This window comes from Littorina saxatilis, linkage group LG1, assembly GCF_037325665.1.
Source record: "Littorina saxatilis isolate snail1 linkage group LG1, US_GU_Lsax_2.0, whole genome shotgun sequence".
NCBI classification, from domain to species: domain Eukaryota; kingdom Metazoa; phylum Mollusca; class Gastropoda; order Littorinimorpha; family Littorinidae; genus Littorina; species Littorina saxatilis.
In genome coordinates, this window is record NC_090245.1 from 13,115,607 (window position 1) to 13,135,900 (window position 20,294).

General features: G+C 40.9%; 2 protein-coding genes across 2 annotated transcripts in view; both read left to right on the forward strand.

Annotated features, from left to right (window-relative positions):
* The window catches only part of LOC138962256 (deoxynucleoside triphosphate triphosphohydrolase SAMHD1-like), a 285,667-nt gene that overhangs the window by 48,021 nt on the left and 217,352 nt on the right, over positions 1–20,294 (forward strand). The gene's annotated exons all lie outside the window — the stretch shown is intronic.
* LOC138965362 (uncharacterized) overlaps positions 1–20,294 on the forward strand; it is a 66,962-nt gene that overhangs the window by 25,730 nt on the left and 20,938 nt on the right. The window contains exons 13-17 of the mRNA XM_070337531.1: positions 2,735–2,988; positions 4,136–4,227; positions 5,330–5,386; positions 8,922–9,201; positions 20,018–20,143. Of these exons, the coding sequence (XP_070193632.1) occupies positions 2,735–2,988; positions 4,136–4,227; positions 5,330–5,386; positions 8,922–9,201; positions 20,018–20,143 (809 nt within the window). The remainder of the gene's footprint in view (positions 1–2,734; positions 2,989–4,135; positions 4,228–5,329; positions 5,387–8,921; positions 9,202–20,017; positions 20,144–20,294) is intronic.

The window sequence follows — 20,294 nt, forward strand, 5'->3', positions numbered from 1 at the left end:
TAACAGTACTTTGAGCTTACCTCCCTTCTGTCGTCTGCTGTTTGAGCACAAACAGCTCTATTTTGGATGCGTTTTTTTTTTTTTTTTTCATTTTTTTTTCAGACGATTAAAAAAAAAGATTAGGGTCGGGCCTAAAAACTAGGGTCGGTCGGGTTACCGTAAACAGACATTTTTTTTTTGCCTTACTCTCTTCCAGCCCTCTCTCTCTCCCGTCTCTCTGTCTCTGTGTCTCTCTCTGTGTCTCTCTGTGTCTCTCTGTCTCTGTCTCTGTCTCTCTCTGTCTCTGTCTCTGTCTCTCTCTCTCTGTCTCTCTCTCTCTCTCTCTCTAGAGCAACTTAGTAAAGTGTTGTCAAAGAAAGTGTATTCTCTTATCTAGAATTAAACACTTCCTGAACTGCCACACCAGAAAGTTATTCTTCATTGCTCATATTCAATCTGTTATTGATTACGCATCCACTCTATGGGACTCAGCAAGTGAAAATTCCACTTAGCAGATTACATAAAAGAGCGCTAAAAGTAGTATTACTAAAGCACACTACCCTCACAGAGTTAGGCTACATACATTTAGGGATCTTACCTCTAAAGTCAAGACTGCTTTTTAACAAAGGAATCTGTATGCATAAAATTATATCCGAAACTCTACCCCAAACCATTTGTTCAAAGTTCTCTTTGAAGAATTCACACCACCTTATGAAATTTAACACTCCTCTTCCTAGGATAGACTTATTTAAGTCTAGTCTAGTTTATTCAGGTGTCCGTCTCTGGAACGCTCTTCAGAATGTCTTACGGGAAGCTACCAGCACAGATTCTTTCAAAAACAAATATATATCCCATTTAATGAAAATAGTTTATTCTTGATTGTTATGTCATTTAATTGGGACACAGTCACTCACTTTTGATTTATTGTTTTGTTCACGAAATTATGATGCTCTGCATAATATCCATTGTCTTGCAGAGTTGATGTACTATTGCATAGTATTCTGACTCTAATTGACTTGCAAATTTTTGCTTTGCACCTTGTCATGAACATTTATAAACTACAATGTTGCTGTAAAGGCGTGGATGACGGCTAACAAACTACAGCTAAACGACTCGAAAACTGAATCCATGCTTGTCAGGTCCCAGTACAGATCTTTCCCTGAAAATTCTTTGCCTTCTAGCATTCATGTCGGTGATAGCGACGTCAACTTTGTCTCTTCTGTGACTAATCTTGGCGTTACCTTCGACCACTTCCTCAACCTTTCCCAGCACGTCCAAAACATCCGCACAATTGCGTACAGTAACGTAAGGAAAATCAGTTCTATCCGCCACTATCTTACCCCCCAAGCCGCTCAAACTCTAGCCTGTTCTCTAGTTCTATCCAGAATAGACTATTGCAACAGCCTGTTCTATGGCTGTGATCAAAAACTTGTCGAGTCACTCCAAAAGGTACAAAACTCTGCCGCCAAATTGATATATCGTTCTAAGAAGTTTGATCATGTCACACCACTTCTTCGTTCCCTTCATTGGCTTCCCGTGTCCGCTCGTATCAGATACAAGCTTGCTTGTATCTGTTTCTCTGCCAAATTTGAAGATGGCCCTAAATACCTCAAGGAACTGCTCGTCACATATGACAATCCCTCTGACTACAACCTCCGCTCACGCGCTGACAGTCGCAAACTGGAAACTCTCGAGCGAAGCTTGCCTTCTTTTGGAAATCGCTCGTTTGCTTCTGCGGCTGCCATTGTCTGGAATTCTCTCCCTTCCTCCGTTCGCCATTCTGCTTCTAAGGACTCTTTCCGCAGTTCCCTTAAAACGCACCTTTTTCGCGAATCCTTGTAAATTGTCCTTGCCATCTTTATAGACTGTTAGAGGTGAAGTTAGATTTGTTGTTTGAATGTGTCTTTTTTGTATAGTTGCTTCAGCTTTGATTGAGCTATAGGGTTCTGTATGAAATTTGCATTTAGTCTTTTTTTTTCTTGCTGAGTGTATGTACAGTCCAGAGAGGAGACGGACATGGTGTGAGCTTGTCCAGGGGGGTATATGAACATCTCAGTGGCAGGGGGATGGAAGCACTTGTTAATGAGTGGGAGTGTGTATGCGCGTGGTGTGCACGAGGATGTATGCACGTGAGTGATATTTGTAAATGTGTATTATTATAATATCATCTTTGTATTTATATTATTGAAATTGTTATATCTCGATGTACAGCGCTAAGAGCATAGTTAAATTTGTGAAGCGGCGCTATATAAGCTATCTTTATTATTATTATTATAAACTTATACTGTTTTACTAATTATGTAAGTATGTAGTAGTAGTTATTATAGTAGATTTAGTCCCTCTTTAGGGCGAGGGCCAGATGCAAAAAGGTATACCAATGCTTATTCTGTTACCCTCGTAAAATAAAGAATTGTCATTGTCATTGTCATTGTCATTGTCATTGTCTCTCTCTCTCTCTTACAGACTTGTTAAACTTGACACGTTTGGCCTTGACGACCTCTCGGAATTTACACATTCTTGCTGACTTGAACCCAAAGTTCATATCATTATTAGTCGCGTGTGCAAATCAGTAGCAACTACAGATAGCAGCAGCAACAGCAGCAGGTTTCTTTGAAACTCAAACAGAAAATTGAAAAGCAAGTTATTGTGAGCGGTGAATGTCATGTTCACATAAAGGGCTTTGTGAGACAGATTAAAATCAACCATTTTCAACGTTTGTTTTGTTGGTTAACGAGGCTTATATGGGCCTTTGAAGTCAATGGTCAGATTGGAACTGAATTTATCGAGTATTCATTTATGGAACTGAATTTATCGAGTATTCATTTTGAGCTGTTTAATTTTCAGATCGTGGCCAACAAGCGTAACGGGGTGGATGTGGACAAGTGGGACTATTTCCAACGTGACTGTCATCATCTGGGCATGACCAGCAGTTTTGACCTGAAAAGATTCATCAAGTTTGCCCGTGTCATCAAAGTAAAAGGGGAGTACCAGATTTGCTACAGGGACAAGGTATGTTGAACTCAAAGAAAGAATCCGGGGCAGAGTTGGAATATTCGGGAATTCCTGAAACCTCACTTGATTTCCAACAAAGCGCAGCATTTCTCGAAACGAGCTGCCTTGTTCTAGAAATGGCATCCCTTCAACTGTCACAAAAGCAGACTCTTTTCACAGGTTATGAATAATGTATTTAAAAAAAAATAAGGTCTCATAAAGGGGAAGCCTTAAATATGGTGTTGATGTGTGTGGGGAGGGGGTTAACGTACTGTGTAACAATCCTCTGACAATCAGCTCATGCAGCTCTATTTTGAACATAATGAATTTTTGGAGGGTAGATGTTAGCTTGTTACAACAGGCTGAACTGATCTTTCTTTTGAATCAATATTTTGCAACAATCAATCACACCAAAAGCGCACTATACTTGCATATTACGTATCAAGATCCTGCACTCAGTCAGGGGAAGTAATGTTTTCTCTGCAGTCCAGAAAGACTGCGTGATTGGAATCAATTAAGGCTGAGTAACAATCATAACAATCGATAGTTACCATAGTTACCCGTGAGAAGTTCTATCGGAACATTTTTGTTGTTGTATGTGTAAGATCTGAAACGTTAAAAACTGATTACGTCAAATTGGTCCGTTTTGGTTGTGTGGGATGTGTCATTGATCAGTGTTGGTCCAGCCTGAAGTTATCAAAAGTTTAAAAAAAAATGTGTTGGTTTGTTGCGTTATTCAATGCATCTGGTTTTTCAAGACTATAAGCATGGATCATTTTAACACACAAGGATCATTATAGGCCAACATGACTTATATCATTTTTCAGTCGCATTATAAGAAAGAGCAGAATTATCACCATGCGCGCGGTACAGTTCTAGAATCGCGTAGCGCACAGTTGGAGTTCCTACAATGACGGCCATTGTTGGCCGAATTCCGACAAAGCGCAGGTCATTTCCGGAACAGCGCCGATGACGAGATAAGTGGCAACAGGTTCATCTAGAGGTGTAGGCCTTGTGTACATGAAACGCTAGAGCTCAAACTACTATTAAATTGTAAGTGCGGATCGAACAATCCATCATTATTGTTAAAATAAAAAAAGTGAGGCACTCAATCGCCTCGCTTTTTACTTCACCCGGCTAACTCTAGTTGCTTACGGTGTTTCAGGAGGCTTTCAACATGTACCAGCTGTTCCACACTCGCTTCACGTTGCACCGTAGAGCATACCAGCACAAAACAGTGCAAGCAGTTGAACTCATGTTAGTAAATGTGTGTGTTTGTGTGTGTGTGTGTTGTAATTGTGGTTATTCCCACAAATGTTTACTTTAAAGTGGCTGAAAGACAGTCTTGCTTCTTTACTATTGCTCTGATTTTTAACTGATACATAAAGCTTAAGATGATTTATTCGTTCCTTTTTGACAGCCCATATACTTCTGATCAGTATTATCAGCTGTAGGACGACTACGTAATCGTAAGTACGATTTTCAGTCGGGGCCACTATTAAATTTAAAGGCACAGTAAGCCTCCCGTAAACCATCACATACTGTCAGGCTTTTTACACACAGTACAAACACCCTTTCATTTAAACACTCACCGCTTGAGAACATCCTAGGTGCCCTCCGTAAAGAGCGAGCAATTTTCAAAGAATTTATTTTTGCGTGGTTTATCTTACCCCTGAGCCATCGTGAACCCATGTGATACAGTTTCCCTTTTTTACAATGCAGTCGTCGGGTAGTAATTTGAATGCGACTGGATGTGAGCTTATCTGCAATAGCAGGTTATTATGTACCTCTGACTATGCACGAAACAAACGGCTGTGGTTCACAAGAACTCTCACGATGGCTTTTGACTGTTCAGAGGAACTGGCGATAGGCATAAACCGTCGTCTGCTTCGAGAACCACGACCTTGCGTAACCCTGCTTCCGGGCTTTTCTTTTTTCAAACTTTCAAAACTTCGAGGTGTACTGATCTTGTTTTGCTGAAAAAATAAATCTTTTATGTTTTAAGAATGTTTGTGTAACAAGCTGTCATTTTATTATTTAGAATGTAAAAGTTAGTTCTAGCGCCAAAACGCACCACGGTCTGATTGTCTACTGAGACAATCTGCAAAATTAATTCTTTGAAAATTGCTCGCTCTTTACGTAGGGCACCAAGGATGTTCTCGTTGGGTGAGCGTTCAAATGGAAGGGTGTTTGTATCTGTGATGGTTTACGGGAGGCGCGCTGTGCCTTTAATCTAGCACATGATGACAGAAAAGAAGCCCTTTTTGAAAATTAAAAATTACATGAGTGTTTTTTTCCCTATTGTTGTTACACGAAAACGAACATATTTAAAAGAATTTGATTTTATTAACATCATTAGGCTGGTTGATGCGATGAAAGCAGCAAACGTGTTCCTGAAAATCCCTGGAGATAACAAGTGAGTACTTTTTTGATGTTTTCTCACGCTGTGTTTAATGCTCGTTGTCAATATAAAGCGATTATTTCAGTTTTGTTGTCGTCCGGGGTTCCTGCAGCTCATACAAATAGATGTAAAAGCTAAACTTTCCTCGGCCTTACTTGGGCGGGTCCGAGAGTAAGCTAACTGATGCACGTCAATACATACAAGTTTTACACCAAGCTCCGAGTCCTGAGAGAACTAGATACAAACAAAAACGTCCTGTATGTTTTTGTCTTGGTGCAGATTTTATTAAGATAAATTCATGTACATGTAGAAATTGATGTAAGAGTTGAATTTTTGCCTCTAAAGTGCGTCTACGTCTAGCTAAAAGGCAATTAAGTGAAATGTGAAAGTAGTAGGGCTTCTATAACCGTATATATATCGTTATGGGAGAGAACCATAAGGTCGAGGCACAAAAAGTCAAGGACATTTGGTTGAGGGTCAAAACGTCGGGTGTGACGAAAGGTCGAGTGTGATCAAATCTCGAAGGCAAAAGGTTGAACAAGGTCGAGGGATTGAAAAAGGTCCAGGGGTGGTTTTTAAATATGAAACACACACACACACACGCACACACACACGCATGCATACACACACACACACACACACACACACACGCACGCATACACACACACACACACACGAACGAACGCTCGCACAAACGAACGAACGCTCGCACACACACGCCCACTTTGAACTGTGCTTCAAAAATTAAGAGAAAGAGGAAAGAAAAAAAAATAAATAAAACTCGCGCGTTTAGCCGAATTATTACAGTAAAATGCGTGATGTATATTGTCATCTCACAATCTGTTGAGTATGGAGCTGTGTTTACCGTTAACCCTATTACGCTTTATTTACCGACAAAATCGTGGGTCCGTGAACACAAACAAACACCGGTCAATCAAGTTACTGTTCGTAAGAAAAAAGAACACTTAATTTATAACACACACAAAAGGCACTCGAAGCAGCGTTTTCTTCAGGTATGGATCATAAATGATAATTAATTAATTAGCAACAACGGGCACAGAATATTGGTGTCCTTGCAGAAAAAGAACCTGACCTTTTTCAACCCTCGACCTTTTTTCAACCCTCGACCTTTTTCAACCCTCGACCTTTTTTCAACCCTCGACCTTTTTTCAACCCTCGACCTTTTTTCAACCCTCGACCTTTTTTCAACCCTCGACCTTTTTTCAACCCTCGACCTTTTTCAATGCTCGACGTTTTGTCCACTCGAACTTTTGCTGTTGGCGTTTTGTCACACTCGACCTTCTGTCACTCTTAATCTTTTGACTGTCGACCAAATGTTCTCGACCTTTTGTGCCTCGACATTTTGATCCTTGACATTTTGTCGCGCACCCATACGTTACCATGTAATACTCGCAAAAAGGGTAACATCAAATGCTAGTATTTTTTAAAGGGTTTAAGCGCATCGGAGTATTCCACGAAACAAATAAAAGCACGGCTTACTGGCGAGGGAGGACTGACTGACTGACTATTAAGGGTTTAACGTCCTCATAGACCAGTTGGCCTATATTGGGACAGGTATTGGTAATATGCTGAAGATATGGTGTGATACGTTGACTCGAACAAGCCCGCTGTGGCTGTCTTCTTCGACACACCAGCATTGGGTTTGTCTCGTCAAAGTATCGAAATACGATCATGATAATCAGAGACGAGAGATGATGCATGCGTGTCTTCGTGTTTTCCAAGCCCTGAGACTTTCGCTGTGAACTTGGGATCTTTTTCGTGCGCATGTGTGCACACGGGGGTGTTCGGACACCGAAGAGAGTCTGCACAAAGTTGACTCCGAGAAATAAATCTCTCGCCGAACGTGGGGTTCGAACTCACGCTGATAGCGACCAACTGGATACAAAGCCAGCGCGCTACCAACTGAGCTACTTCCCCGCCCCAGCGAGGGAGGAGGGAGGAGACGGGAGGGAGGAAGTAGAGGGCAGGGAGGGGCTGTCCCGCTGTTCTGTAACCACAGTGCAGTTTGAGTATCTACCGCTACAGCGAGGGGATAGACGATGGGATTGTATAAACAGTGCAAGCAAAAGAGAACATACACAGGAAGTGCCGAGGTCAGACTAACTGCATGGACATGGCATTTCACAAGAGTATTCGGGGTCTCGGGGTCTCATTTACCGTGTGTATCCCATTCAAATAGCCAACTTTTAGCAAGCACAGAACAGCTGCGTAGCAGCGTGTGACTGACCCCTCCTCGTATTCCTTTTTCATCTTGCACGCTTGTTGTTGTTGTTGTTGTTGTTGTTGTTGTTGTTGTTGTTGTTGTTGTTGTTGTTGTTGTTGTTCTTCTTCTTCTTCTTCTTCTTCTTTTTCTTCCAGTCGTCGTTCTCTTTTCCCTCAGTGACCAAAAGCAAAAGCTGCCATGTGCGTGCATCTATTTTACGGACAGTTGCACCAGCGCGCAATTATATAGCAACCATAAACTTAAATCTCCTTCCCCCATTCCATCATCAGTACTGAGCATCTACGAGCCCTCTCGCCCTCTCAGGTCCAGCTCTGCCGGAAAAGCTCCTCAAAGTACCAAAATTTAAACTGGAAACATACGGAAAGAAATCCTTTAAAGTATCAGGCCCCTTCTGTTTGGAATTCACTGCCCGCTGACCTTCGCAGTTGCTCTTCCCTATCTCGGTTCAAATCAAACCTAAAGACACACCTTTTCCGCAAACATTTACCGTAAAATACATTTTCAAGCCTGATGGTCATTTTTGTCCCATGTACTGTATGTACATAGTTTTTCACGTACGTGTTTTGCGCGCGCGTGAGTGCGTATGTTTGTCATAATGTATTATTGTGCAATTTGCTTTATGTAGTGCGTGTGTGTGCCCATGCGTGTGTTTGTGATAATGTTTTTTTTAGAGCAATGTGTCATTCATTGATATGTGTGTGATTGCAAGATGTTTTGTTGTCGTAGGATTTTGATTGTAACAATCCGCAGGTACAAGAACTTATCTTGTGGTGGCGATCTTTGCAAGTGTTTTTTTTTAATCGTATGACGTGTAAGGTCAAATTTGTGTTTTCATCTCATAATGTGCATGCCATAAACACTGAAGATTTCTCCTGATGGGCAATCACTTTCCGATGTTGATGAATGATAAAGCTATACCAAAAGACGAGACGTTGACAAAAATAAGAAAGCAAAAATGTATTACTTTTTCGAAACCTAATGATCGCTTTTTTATTGACATGAGCGACTAGTGCTAGTGTTTACAAACGGCCTCCGAGGATACTGTCGTGTCAAAGTAAAGAGACATTATTTTGTATGCGTTCGACATAACCCATACAGATCACAAAAATTCTGCGATGTCGACACTTTAATGGAAAATCTATTGTTGTTTTTACGTCATTTACAATTTGGTTAACTATGCTTTACACGCATCTTTCACATCGGATTGATCAGATACAATGAAGCTGCACAATGTTGAAGTGGGTGCGTGTGTTCGTGTGTGTGTTGTGAACGAATTGTTTACAAATGAACGTTTTTAACATTCAGCAGTGAATACTCCATATCTGAGTGTATTGGTCATATGGATGCCTACACAAACCTCACGGACGAAATATTTCACCAAATCATGCTGAGCAAGGAAGACCGTCCACTTGGTGCAGAATTGACGCCAGAAGAACGTGCAAAAGAACTGGCACGTGCCAAAGAACGGGCACTTGCCAGAAAACGTGCACAGGAAACCTTGCAAGACATCCAACAGCGAAAGCTGTACACATGTGTGGGAGAAATCGTCATACCCGTCTTGGGTGAAGAATACATGCCTAAAATTGTAAGTTATGAGGTAATCTTGAACTTTAGTGTGCTAAACTCATAGCTCAGAACTCAGTGGCATTCTTACTTATTTTTGATACAAGTCCCTGTAAACAAGCCTAAGAACATTTGTCGTGAAATTAATTGACGGATTGAGCTCTAAACTTAAGCATAATTTATTAATTTGGTTGTTTAATCGACGCAAATTACGCCAAAAAGCTAACGTTTTCAACCAAGGGACATCATTTACACGACAGAGTTGTGTCCCCTGTCGCAATTCACGGATAATTCCGTCTTTGACGCATGTAAACGAAATGCAATCGTACACAAAGGTACAGTTCATTCCGTGACTTCAAAGGGATCTAAAATGAATGACTTGTTTTACTTACAAGTGCAGGTTCTGCAAATTTGGAGGCTTACATGCCTCTGAATTTTAAGCTATGAATCGAAAATTTTAATAATAAATTTTCATTTGATTAATATACTTACCCAATTCACATATAGCAATTTACTTCAGATTAATTCTAGAACGCTGAACTACGCTCCACCCTGGTAAGGGGGGAAGTAACCCTAAAAATAGAATGGCCTTGACGGTCACATGACAACGCCAGGTCAAGGCTACCTCCCAACATGCACTGCGAACGCATGCTCTCGCCGCCATCTTTTACTCATCGCGGCTTTAAGCGCCCTTTTATTTTTAGGGGATCTAAAGCGGGGTAGGCGGGAGGGACTTCACTATGTGAATTGGGTAAGTATATTAATCAAATGAAAATTTATTATTAAAATTTTCTATTAAATTACATATCTTATCCCAATTCACATAAAGCAGATTGCTAATTAAAGGCATAGTAAGCCTCCCGTAAACCATCACAGATACGGTCAGGCTTTTACACACAGTACAAACACCCTTTCATTTAAACACTCACCGATTAAGAACATCCTAGGTGCCCTCCGTAAAGAGCGAACAATTTAAAAAAAAAAAATTTGCGTGGTTTATCTTACCCCTGAGCCATCGTGAACCCGTGTGATCCAGTTTCCCTTTTTCACAATGTAGTCGTCAGTTAGTCATTTGAATGCGACTCGATGTGAGCTTATCTACAATAGCACGTTTTTATGCACGAAACAAACGGCTGTGGTTCACAAGAACTCTAGCGATGGCTTTTGACTGTTGAGAGGAACGGCGATATGCATAAACCGTCGTCTGCTACGACCCTTGCGTGACCCTGCTTCCAGGCTTTTCTTTTTTCAAACTTTCACAACTTCGAATTGTACTGATCTTGTCTTGATGAAAAAAGAATTCTTTTATGATTAAAGAATGTTTGTGTAACAAGCTGTCAATTTATCATTTAGATTTTAAAAGTTAGGTCTAGCGCAAAAATGCACCACGGTCCAAAAACATTCTGATAATCATCGATCCGCGGCTATGGCCAGTTTACATCGATAGAATGAGACCCGAAGGGAAGTAACTCATTTTTGACCTGAGTTCAGGATGGGTCCAAAAAGTCCGAGACAATCTGCAAAATTAATTCTTTAAAAATTGCTCGCTCTTTACGTAGGGCACCTAGGATGTTCCCGTTTGGTGAGCGTTCAAATGGAAGGGTGTTTGTACAGTGTGTAAAAGCCTGACAGTATGATTATCTGTGATGGTTTACGGGAGGCTTACTGTGCCTTTAACTGAAGAAAGGAGGAATAAAGAGGTTACACACCTCGTCTCAGTGAATATTACAAATTAAGTAGAAGTGCAATGCAAAGGCTTTGCATATCCCCCGCGAAGGACAACTACGCTCTCTCTCTCTCTCTCTCTCTCTCTCTCTCTCTCTCTCTCTCTCTCTCTCTCTCTCTCTCTCTCTCTCTCTCTCTCTCTCTCTCTCTCTCTCTCTCTCTCTCTCTCTCTCACACACATACGTACACACCCCAAGTCAAACACTCACACACACACACCCTTGCAAACACACACACACACACACACACACACACACACACACACACACACACACACACACACACACATTCACATACGCTCACTTACTCACACGTACTCATTCACACGCACTCACTCACTCACTCACACAAACTTCATACACACAAAACACACACATGCGCACATTATAATCAGACGGACACACACACCATTACAAACACACATACACACTCATACACACACACACATATACACACAAACTTCGGAACACGCACACGCACATACACATACACGGCACAGCCATTCTCTTTCTCTTTATTACACACACACACACACACACACACACACACACACACACACACACACACACACACACACACACACACACACACACACACACACACTCTCTCTCTCTCTCTCTCTCTCTCTTACTCTCTCTCTCTCACGTTTTTGCTTGCACACTCTCTCTCTCTCTCTCTCTCTTTCTCTCTCTCTCTCTCTCTCTCTCTCTTACACACACACACATACACACACACACACACACACACACACACACACACCCACACTTACAGTAACAAACACATGTGCACAAAATGCACACATACGCATCGCGCGAGAGAGAAAGACCGCAGAGAGGGGATGACGTCATATGCTTTGACGTCAAAGCCTTTCGACGTTATCTTCTTACGCGAGCTGTATCCATGGACTTGGAAACTATAGAATTTCTACCCGGCCAAGGCTATCCTTAGCGGATTATGACTTTATTCAGTTATTCTGCAGAAAAACAGAAATGCTGGAGAAAAACTGTCTTTTCTGCAGCATTTCTGCATGTCATCTTTCGCCGAAGCAACGGGTTTTTCTGGAGCAAAACATTTTACTGCAGTAAAATTGAAATCAAGAAAGCTGCAGTAAAACGGTGCTGTTGTTTTACTGCAGAAAACCTGTTTACATTTTTTCTGCAGCATTTTGTACTGGCTCATTATAATGTTGGAGCACGCGAGCCCCCCTCTGTGGAGAGATGGACTCATCCAGAATTACCAATAGTTGTGTGTGACACGAATGTATTTTGTCTGTCTGACTTCCTTTCCGCCGGAAGTTCAAAGTTTCAAATTAAACAATGGCAGAACAAACTATTATTCTATCCCAGGGGGCGACTGGTAATCTCCGAGTCTAATTCACCTTTTTGGTCATTGGAGAGAAATGGTATATTTAAATCTTGTACAAATTCGTTTGCGCTCATCTGGTTAAATTCCGCGCTTTTTTCATATGAGTCTTTAAAAAATCGTACTTGTTCTTTCATAATCTCTTTCTGTGTATTAAATACCCTGCCGTCTTCTGTCTGTAAACGATCCATAATTTTCATATTAGCTTTACTTTTTTCCAAATTCAAAAAATACTTTGTGTTCTTCTCACCTTCTTCTATGAACTGAACGCGAGAGCGAACTTGGGCACTCTGGGCTTCTTCCAATGAAAAGAGCTCAAGCTCTACTTTAATTTTTTCTCTTTTCATTAACAGATTCAGATCTTGTGGATTATTTGCTAAAAGAGTGTCCGTTTCATCCAAATCCTTCTGAAGAGAAAGCTGGGAATTATTTTGTTTTCGCTTTCTTCCTGCTGCATAGGCTGTGCAAAATTCCCGCATTTGAATTTTTAATAATTCCCATTTTAGGTAATCACATAAACATTTATTTTGCAACAGAAATTCATCAATCAAATTATTCATTAAATCAACAAAACCTTTGTCTCGCAATAACTGATTATTAAATTTCCAGTAAGAAGGTCCGTGTACTATGTTCACAAACTGAATTTTCAACTCAATTAATCGGTGATCTGTATGTGGTACTTGAGACCATGTCACAATTTAATGTTTTATCAAACAAGCCACCAGAGAGAAGAATATAGTCAAGTCGACGGGCTATGAAAGGGCTCTTCCTGCTCCAGGAAAACTCCTTTTCGTCGGCATGAAACAAGCGCCAAACATCATTCAAATCGTTACTATGCAAAACAATTTGAAAATTAACAACATCAGACTTTTTATGTTTTTCACCACTCACAATATCTATCTCGTTATTTAAAACACAATTGAAATCCCCACAAATTATTTTCTCACCTTCGAATTCTTCAAAACACGTATTAACTTGTGCCCATAATTGACTTTTTTTCGAAAGAATTATTAGGAAAATAAATATTCACCAAATAAAGAAAATCGTTTTCAAATGTAATTTTCAAGCACAGAATTCTTTCTGTTTTAAATACTAATTCTGCATCACCACCAAAACTTTTCTTAAGAGAATAATTTGTCCCATGCTCTGACAGGAAACTGAAAAATGAAACACCCTTCCGCCCCATTCTCTCTCCCACTGATCTTTCACGTCGTCCGTAATATATGATTCCTGCAAGCATATCAAATCATATTTTCTTTTTTTTAATAAATCAAATATAGATCTTCTTTTTCTTTTGTTACATAATCCTCTTACATTAAGAAAACATACCGAAACGCTATTCATTAAACCCGAGTGTAATTAAGTCGCAAAGCCAATTCATAGTCCTTTAACATCGCCGTCGTCGCGTAGCACGTGAAAATCACAAGTCAACAGGGAAGTACGGTCAGGGTTCAGCACAAAAGACTGCCTAAGCTGTGTGTGTTGCTGTGTCGGGCCCTGTCGTCTCCGTGTCGCACGTGTTCTCTTTCCCGTCGCTATCGGGTGTTTGTGGCATTGTCAGTCTCGGTTGTTTGCTGCCCTGTTGTTTGGGGCTGCTGTCTTGTTTCGGTGATACACATCGAGAACGCAATCGCTTTTCTGAGCTGCTGTCTCGCTTGTTGAAATGCAGGGTGCTCTGCCCAGAGACTTGCTTCGACTTGACTGCCCTAGGCCTCCCTCTACTGGTAGAAGGGCTTGGACTTTGTTGTCTGCAGGGGGCCTCTGGTTCCTTCGTCAGTGTGTTTGTTCTGGACGGGGTTTGGGGGGGGGGGGAGGGGGAGGGGGAGGTGGAGGGCGCATGAATTCGGGGGAGATGTCAGGGGTCATGTCACAAACGGGATCGCCAGCTTGATGATTGTCTTTTAGACACTGGCGGCATTTGATGGGGTTGGGGCACTCTGCTGTTGTGTGAGATTTATCCAGGCAGCGCCCACACTGCATGAAACTGCCTTTGTTTCTTTGCTTGGGAACTCTGCAAAATTAAAATAAGGGAATGGTGCATGGCATACTGTAAAACTAAGAACGAATTATCAAACAGAAGAAAAGCAGAGTTACAGTCTGAATTAGATGAGATAGAGAAGAATTTGGCTCTTAACCCGACAGACAAAGAATTAGTTGATCAACGGGAGAAGTATAAAACAGAAATGGAATTGTATGCGATTAGAGAAGCAAAAGGTGCCCATGCACGGGCACGTGTAAAATTTATTGAAGACGGGGAAAAAAACACTAAATATTTTCTCAACCTAGAAAAGGCTCGAGCAAATAGTAAAGTAATGGATAGACTAACTAATGAGGAGGGACAAGTATTGAAAAAAAGACAAGATATTGTAAAAGAGCAAACTCGTTTTTATTCAAATAGATACAAAAAAAGAATTAAATTTGATGAACAATATGTTGAAATGTTTTTACAAGACGTAGAAGTTCCACAATTGACCGAAGAACAGAAAAATAGCATTGAGGGCATTTTAACTGAAGATGAAATCACAAAGGCTTTAAAAATAATGAAAAATGGCTCAGCACCAGGCGGAGATGGTCTAACAACTGGTTTTATGAAATTTTTCTGGTGTCAGATAAAGACAATGGTTATGTGTTCCTTGAACGCCGCTTTTGATAATGGTCAAATGTCTCCGACCCAAAAGAGAGCAGTTATAACATTAATACACAAAGGGAAGCAACTTTCAAGGGATGATCTGAATAACTGGCGACCAATATCTTTACTAAACTCAGATTATAAGTTACTGGCAAAGTGTCTAGCAGTACGCCTAAAAAGTGTGCTTGGAACAATAATTCATGAAAATCAGTTTGGTTTTATGAAAGGCAGAAATAGTAGCACAGCAGTTAGAATGATTGATGATCTTCTCCCAGCGAGTAGTGAACACCTGGAACAGTTTGCCTGAAGAGGCAGTAACAGCGCCATCAGTCAACAGCTTTAAGACCAGGATAGACAATTTCTGGCGCCACAGTACTTCTATGTACAACCCTACCTGCCTAGCCTAGATTGTAAAATAGCCCGCCACGCATGCTACAGTCTAGTAATAGGACCTATGTAAAGGCTACACAGCCTACCACATAGTAAATTTCAAGTTCAAGTTATGATATAATTACACATCTCAAACAAACGAACAAACCAGGGCTACTCATAGCTCTAGACTACAAAGCAGCTTTCGACACAATATCAAAAGAATACATAATGTATGCCTTTAAACGCTTCAATTTTGGTAACACTTTTGTTAGATGGGTCACTACGCTCATGAACGAAACAGTAAGTTGTGTAAATTATATGGGGTGGTTGTCAGAACCTATAGAAATGAACGCTGGAATTCGACAAGGCTGCTCATTCTCACCATGTTAGAGCTGCTGGCAGTCAAGATGAGGGCAGATCAGTCAGTTAAAGGGGTATTCTTGCCATCAGCCAATAGTACTAATCAAGAAAGACTATTGAAAATGATCTTGTACGCTGATGATTATACGTTATTTGCGTGTTTGACCAAAATATGACATTTTTGCACAGATCGAGACAGTCATTGTTCTCCGAGACCGCGATAGCGGTCGAGGTGAACAATGACTGTCGAGATCTGTGTAAAATGGTCAAACACGCAAATAACATTTATGTATCGATCGAATTCCTTTCAGGTACTATGATTTGGGCGTTTCAGGTTGACCGAAACTTCAAAGGAACTACAAAACACACGTCATGGACTGACTTTGTTGTTGTTTTGACATTGAACAGCACCCATACATGCAATCAAACACATGGCGTGTGTTTTGTAGTTCCTTTAAAGTTTCGGTCAACCTGAAACGCCCAATTATAAAGTTTTGTAGGCCTCTGACGTCACATGACTCAAAGAAGGGAAATCCAATCTCCAATCGATACATATTACGCTTTTTGGCTCACGTAAGTGTAGCCTATGCGATCGTAACTTTGTCTGTCTGTGCGTGCGTGTGTGTGTGCGTGTGTGTGTGTGTGTGTGTTTGTGCGTGTGTATGTCTGTGGTAGAAACTTTAACATTTGAAGACGTCATATTACATTGACGTCACATTATGACGTACGAGGGTTAGACGTCACGCGATGGAATTACTGAAAGTCTCGGTGATTGTTATTTTGAGCGGGCCAAGACTATTTGGCAGTCGTGTCCATGTAAGTAGGCTACATGGAGACAGACAGATCTAGATCTAGTGTCTCGCTTTCTTGCACAGTTTTACCTATGCTCTTTCTGTGTGTGTGTGTGTGTGTGTGTGTGTGTGTATGTACTGTGTGTGTGTATGTGTGACGGAGTGATTGAGTTTGTGTTACTGTTTGTCGATTTCTTACGTGAGCCTTGAAGGCTTCGCCTCTTGTTCTGAATGGCACTGATGATGTGCAAAATGCTCTGACATTGGTGTCATATTTCTCCAAGTTCTCAGGACTGGCTGTGAACAGACTGAAATCGGAGGCCATGTGGTTGGGTTCACAGAAGTACTCTGAGGAGCAGCCATGTGGCTTCAGATGGAAATCTAAAGTCAAAATTCTTGGTATATATTTTTGTAATAATTTAGAAGCCTCGGAAATCGAAGAAAACTGGACAGAAAAAATCAATCAAAGATGTTCAAACACAAAAGCCTATGAAAAGGTAAAACGAAAAGTTATGTGCCAGGAAACAAGTAAAGGTGGCCTAAATATGATTGATTTGGGTGACTTTCAAAAATCCTTTGTACTTGGATGGTTTTCGAAATTACTGCAACCAAACGAAGAAGCTTGGAAAAGTATTCCACTCAGTATGTTCTCCAAACTCGGAAAAAATCTATGCTGCTTTCAAGCAAACGTCAAACCAGCCTTATTTAAAGGGTTGGGGTTGATTACAAACAAGTTCTGGAAAAGCGTTTTAGAATGTTGGCTTGACAACCATGAAAAGATATTACCATGCGTGCAAAAAATGACCCAGCTGGAGAATTTATGCCTATGGAATAACTCTCTAATTGCTTATCGTGGCAAGACAATGTTTCTACGTGATTGGGTTACATCTGATATATGCTATGTGAAGGATTTATACGAGAATAATATGTTTTTACCATTTCACAGGATTTGTGAAAGAGTTGGGCATAAACCAACAAGACTATTTGAATATGGGGCAATTAGCACAGCAATAGCATCCCTTTTTTTGAAGATGAATGATAATGGAATACAAGCTATGAAGGTAATGGATTATCAAAAAATAAGTACATTTAAACCCAGGCAGTTTCGTAAATTAATGGTAGACGCTTATCAAACTGAGACTATTGCAGTCAGTTTCTGGAAAAGAAAGATGGGAATTGAAATAAACAAGGACATTTGGCAGATAGCAAGCAACGCATCAAAAGAAGTAAGATTGAGACTGCTACACTGGAAAATAACTCATAACATTTATCCAACGAACATTATATTGTATAAAATGGGCATTGCAGAGAGTATTAGTTGTACACATTGTACAGAAGAGACAGATTATATCGAACATTTCTTTTATTATTGTAGAAAAATAAGCAAAGTGTGGAATCTTGTTGAAGAAGCCTTCTTCACCGCTTGTTCGAAAAGAATTCATGTTGATGTGCGGGATGCCCTATTTGGCATAGTTAAAAGGAATTCTATTTCATCCGCTGAAGCAAACTATGTCAATTTGCTGATCTTGATTGCAAAAATGTGCATAGGTATTTATAGATACGGTACCCCTTTAGAGATCGGATGTATTTTTGAAAAAGAGTTAAGTTTAAGAAAAATAATTGACTTTTGACTCGCATATATGTTGCTATCTGTGAAATTGAATTAAAGAAACGTTAGGTAACAAAAGGAGAAATGATGACGGAAGAAAATATAGGACAAAATGTATAAAAAAAATAGTAGGTGGAGAGAGAGAAGATAGAACGAGAGGAGACAGTGAGAGAAAGAGAGAGAGAGAGAGAGAGAGAGAGAGAGAGAGAGAGAGAGAGAGAGAGAGAGAGAGAGAGAGAGAGAGAGAGAGAGAGAGTGGCAGACTATGGGAGAGAGGGGGAGAGAGAGACCGACAGAGTATGGGGGAGAGGAGAGAGGAGAGAGGAGAGAGAGAGAGAGAGAGAGAGAGGGAGGGAGGGAGGGAGGGAAGGAGGGAGGGAGGGAGGAAGGGAGGGAGAGAGAGAGAGAGAGAGAGAGAGAGGGAGGGAAGGAGGGAGGGAGGGAGGAAGGGAGGGAGAGAGAGAGAGTGGCAGACTATGGGAGAGAGGGGGAGAGAGAGACCGACAGAGTATGGGGGAGAGGAGAAAGGAGAGAGGAGAAAGAGAGAGAGAGAGAGAGAGAGAGGGAGGGAGGGAGGGAGGGAGGGAGGGAGGGAGGGAGGGAGGGAAGGAGGGAGGGAGGGAGGAAGGGAGGGAGAGAGAGAGAGAGAGAGGGAGGGAAGGAGGGAGGGAGGGAGGAAGGGAGGGAGAGAGAGAGAGTGGCAGACTATGGGAGAGAGGGGGAGAGAGAGACCGACAGAGTATGGGGGAGAGGAGAGAGGAGAGAGGAGAGAGAGAGAGAGAGAGAGAGAGGGAGGGAGGGAGGGAGGGAGGGAAGGAGGGAGGGAGGGAGGAAGGGAGGGAGAGAGAGAGAGAGAGAGAGAGAGAGAGAGAGAGAGAGGGAGACGAAGCAAAAAAGAAGAACAAAGAAGAAGACAGAAGAATCCGAAGAACAAAATTCAGAAAAAAACAGACAAGTCGAAGAGAAAGAAAGTGGATGCAGAGAAAGACAGACTAGGGAGTGAGTGAGAGAGAGAGAGAGAGAGAGAGAGAGAGAGAGAGAGAGTGAGAGAGAGAGAGAGAGAGAGAGATGTTGTGTGGACAAGTGAGAGAGAGAGAGAGAGAGAGAGGAGAGAGAGAGAGGGTAAATGTAAATTAAAAAAAAATTAAAAAAATTAAAAAATTGTCCATGATCTGTTTACTGTCCATTGAGTGTGAAGCTGAGAGAAAGAGTGAGACTGAAGGAAAACAATAATAACTTAATAAGAATTAAAATGATAATAGAAAAATAAAAAAAATAAAACAATAAAAACTTCCGATATAAAAAAAAACAAAAAAACCCCGCACATGTGTGATTAACAATGTCTGATCTCCTAAAAAACGAGAGTAAGAAAAAAGAGGAAAAAAATAAAATTAAAAAAAAATTTAAAAAATTTCTCCAGCATTTCGGTTTTTCTCCAGAATAACTGAATAATGTCATAATCCACCAAGAGCCAGTACAAAATGCTGCAGTAAAAAATTTAAACTGGTTTTCTGCAGAAAACAACAGCACCGTTTTACTGCAGCATTCTTGATTTCAATTTTACTGCAGTAAAATGTTTTGCTGCAGAAAAAAACGCTGCTTCGGCGAAAGATGACATTATGCAGAAATGCTGCAGAAAAGAACGGGTTTTTTCCCAGCATTTGTCTTTTCTGCAGAATAACTGAATAAAGTCATAATCCGCTAAGGATACAAGGCGGCCTTGGGTGGCGTTTGCTCAAAAAACGGGGGCGCCCATGTCATCCACCGTATTTTAGTTTGTATGTTCCCAATTTTTGGTGAACTTCCATCCCCAACTTTGGATCTTTGGATATATTCTGGAAAATATGCTTATTTGAACATGTTGGAGATTCTGATGACAGACAACTGTTGAGAAAAATCTTGACAAAAAAACCCATTTATAATACAGAGTTTGAACCTGTAGCACTAAAAATCTGATTACCAATTGAACCATTTGTTGTGTTTGTAACAGAAAAACCCAGAAGATATGATCAAGGAATTGATTCTCAAGGAAACCAAGAAACCAGGACAGGACAAGCTGGATGCGGAAAGGATTCGTATCCAGGTTCTCGCTTATGCAGAGAGGATTCGTATCCAGGTTCGCACTTACGCAGAGACACAGCAAAAGAAAGACACACACACACACACACACACACACACACACACACACACACACACACACACACACACACACACACACACACACACACACATACACACACACACACACACACACACACACACACACA